The 2,841-nt window shown below is 37.8% G+C and overlaps 1 protein-coding gene across 1 annotated transcript; it reads left to right on the forward strand.

Annotated features, from left to right (window-relative positions):
• Positions 1-577: 577 nt before the first annotated feature.
• Positions 578-2,232, forward strand: LOC109000797. The gene is made up of 2 exons (XM_018977796.2): positions 578-1,701; positions 2,022-2,232. Exons 1-2 carry the CDS (start codon positions 648-650, stop codon positions 2,054-2,056), a joined length of 1,089 nt encoding a protein of 362 aa, XP_018833341.1. The 5' UTR covers positions 578-647; the 3' UTR covers positions 2,057-2,232.
• The last annotated feature ends 609 nt before the right edge of the window (positions 2,233-2,841 follow it).

Genomic DNA, 2,841 nt, shown 5'->3' on the forward strand with positions numbered 1-2,841 from the left:
ACGAGGGAAATGGATCCGTTGGCGTTTCCAAATTTGGAGTCCTCGATCGATCGACAGTACATGACTTCTTGCTTGAGGATCTATATATCATCTATATATGTCTCTTCCAATAATTGTGTAGGGACTGTTTCTTTCTTACTGTCCTCTTTTTTTCCCATCATTATTTTGGAACGGATCATGACTACTGTAATGACTTCTCTAAGCACTGTATAGCATCTTTTGCTCACCAACTCCAAGATCATGACAAAACATTAGAACCCATCACGTGTTTGAGGTAAAAAATCTCAGATTAGAAACTCATTCCAATTCCAAGTGCCTAATGCAAAATCAGAAAAAGTAAAAGTGTATTTTTCTGTCGTGCTCTCTCTCATCTTCTTTCTTCTTCCTCTGTTTTCTGAACTATCATTTTCCCTTTCTTGATCTCGAGCATGAAGATTCATATTTTGTCATGGTATCAGACGGTATCTTTCCGTTTTTGACTCCACACTTCCGCAATTTCTCATCTTCTTTCTCAAGATTTCGATTTCTTGAACAATCTTGATTTAGGTTTTTTTTTTCCAGACACAATGTCTGATCCCTTCCATTCAAATCCTTGTGATGATTCTTCTAGTCCTTATTTTCTTCATCATGGAGAAAATCCAGGCTCTATGCTGGTTACACAGCTACTTACGGAAAATAATTTCCATACATGGAAGAGATCTATGTCCATGGCTATTAGTGCGAAGAACAAGACTGCTTTTGTGAATGGTAGTCTCCTCAGACCAGCTGCTGATAGTCCTTGCTTGGATGCTTGGATACGCTGCAATGACATGGTAATTTCATGGCTTGTCAACTCTCTTTCTCCAGACATCGCTTCTACAATTTTATTCATGCATACTGCTGCTGATATATGGAAAGAGTTACATTTGCGTTTTGCTCAAAGTAATCGCCCTAGGATTTTTCAATTAAGGAAAGATCTCTCTGCTTTAACACAAGAAAATCACTCTGTCAGTGTTTATTATTCTCAATTGAAGGGGTTCTGGGATGAACTATCCATTCTTAAACCATTAGGGGCATGTAATTGCAAACCAGTGTGTGTTTGCACTGCCACAAAGTCCTCACTCGAAAATCAGCAAGAAGACTATGTTCTTCAGTTTTTAATGGGGCTGAATGATAGCTACTCTCAGTTCAGAGGACAGATTTTACTCATGGAACCATTCCCTACCATTAGTAAAGTTTTTTCTCTGGCCTTACAAGAAGAGAAACAGAGAGGTGTTTCTATGAGTAACACACAACATCTCAGCACTTCTACTGCCTTATCCACTAAGGTCAGTGCTCCTGTTTTTATGCCCAAGAATGGTGGTAAACCTTTTACTCGCAAAGATAAAGTGGTTTGTAGCCATTGCGGTTATAATGGTCATACTGTGGATAAATGTTACAAGATTCATGGTTATCCACCTAATTGGAAGCCTGCCAAAGCCAAGAATTTCTCTTCTGGAGTTGTGAATCAAGTTAGTGTTTCAAGTCTAGACACTAGCTCAGTTGATCGTGCACAACTTTCAACTATACAACAGCAATGTCAGCAGCTGCTTGCCTCACTTCAATGTACCTCAGATTGTAAATCTGTAGTGAATCAGCCCAATTTCCTGCAATCTGCAGTTAATCAGGCTGGTTTACTACCAACACCTATTTCAGATATCCAAAATTATGCTAATCTGTCAGGTAAAGCTTCTAATTCATCTTCTTCTTCTTCTCATTTTTCTTCTCACGAATGGATCATTGATAGTGGAGCAACCGACCATATGGTATGTTCCATTTCCTTGCTTACTTCTGCTTTTTCACCCATCAATCACTCCGTTAAACTCCCTAATGGAGCTATTGCACATGTAACTCATATAGGTACTGTGCATCTTTCAGATTCCTTAGTACTAAAGAATGTGCTTTGTGTTCCTGCCTTTTCTTTCAACCTCATTTCAGTTCATCGTCTTACTGCTGATTCATCTTGTTCCTTCATATTTTTACCCAATTTCTGTCTTATTCAGGACCTACACTCTTGGAAGATGATTGGGAAGGGTGAGCAGAAAGCTGGTCTATATTACTTGCTACAGGATTTTTCATCTTGCTCAAAGATTGATGTCACCTCTTCTGGTTTGACACCCAAAGTTGCTTCTGTCAATTTTTCTTCTTTTGATTTGTGGCATTATAGACTAGGTCACCTTTCTTTACCTCGATTACTTCTTCTTAATAAAACTGTTCCTGCCATAAAGCTGTCCAATGTCAACAATTCTCCTTGTACAGTCTGTCCCTTAGCAAAACAGCACAGACTTTCATTTCCTTCAAGTCAAAGTGTATCTCATTTTCTCTTTGAAATAATACACTGTGATATATGGGGTCCTTTTTCCATATCTTCTATTGATGGCTCTAGATATTTTCTAACTATTGTGGATGATTATTCTAAGTGTACATGGGTCTATCTCATGCATCATAAAAGTCAAACAAGACATTTTTTGCTTTCCTTCTTTGCCTTAACAGAAAATCAGTTCAATAGAACAATTAAACACATTCGGTCTGACAATGGTCTTGAGTTCAATATGCCTGAGTTTTATGCTTCTAAGGGAGTCATACATCAAAAGACTTGTGTAGAAACACCACAGCAAAATGGGGTTGTAGAGAGGAAACATCAACATTTATTAAATGTAGCTAGATCTTTAATGTTTCAAGCATCTCTACCTCTTAAATTCTGGGGTGAATGCATCTTGACAGCTACATATTTGATAAATAGAACTCCTACACCTCTTCTTTCCAATAAATCTCCATACGAAATCTTATTTTCTAAAACACCTTCTTATTCTCATTTACGAG

This window comes from Juglans regia, chromosome 3, assembly GCF_001411555.2.
Source record: "Juglans regia cultivar Chandler chromosome 3, Walnut 2.0, whole genome shotgun sequence".
Taxonomy (NCBI): Eukaryota; Viridiplantae; Streptophyta; class Magnoliopsida; order Fagales; family Juglandaceae; genus Juglans; species Juglans regia.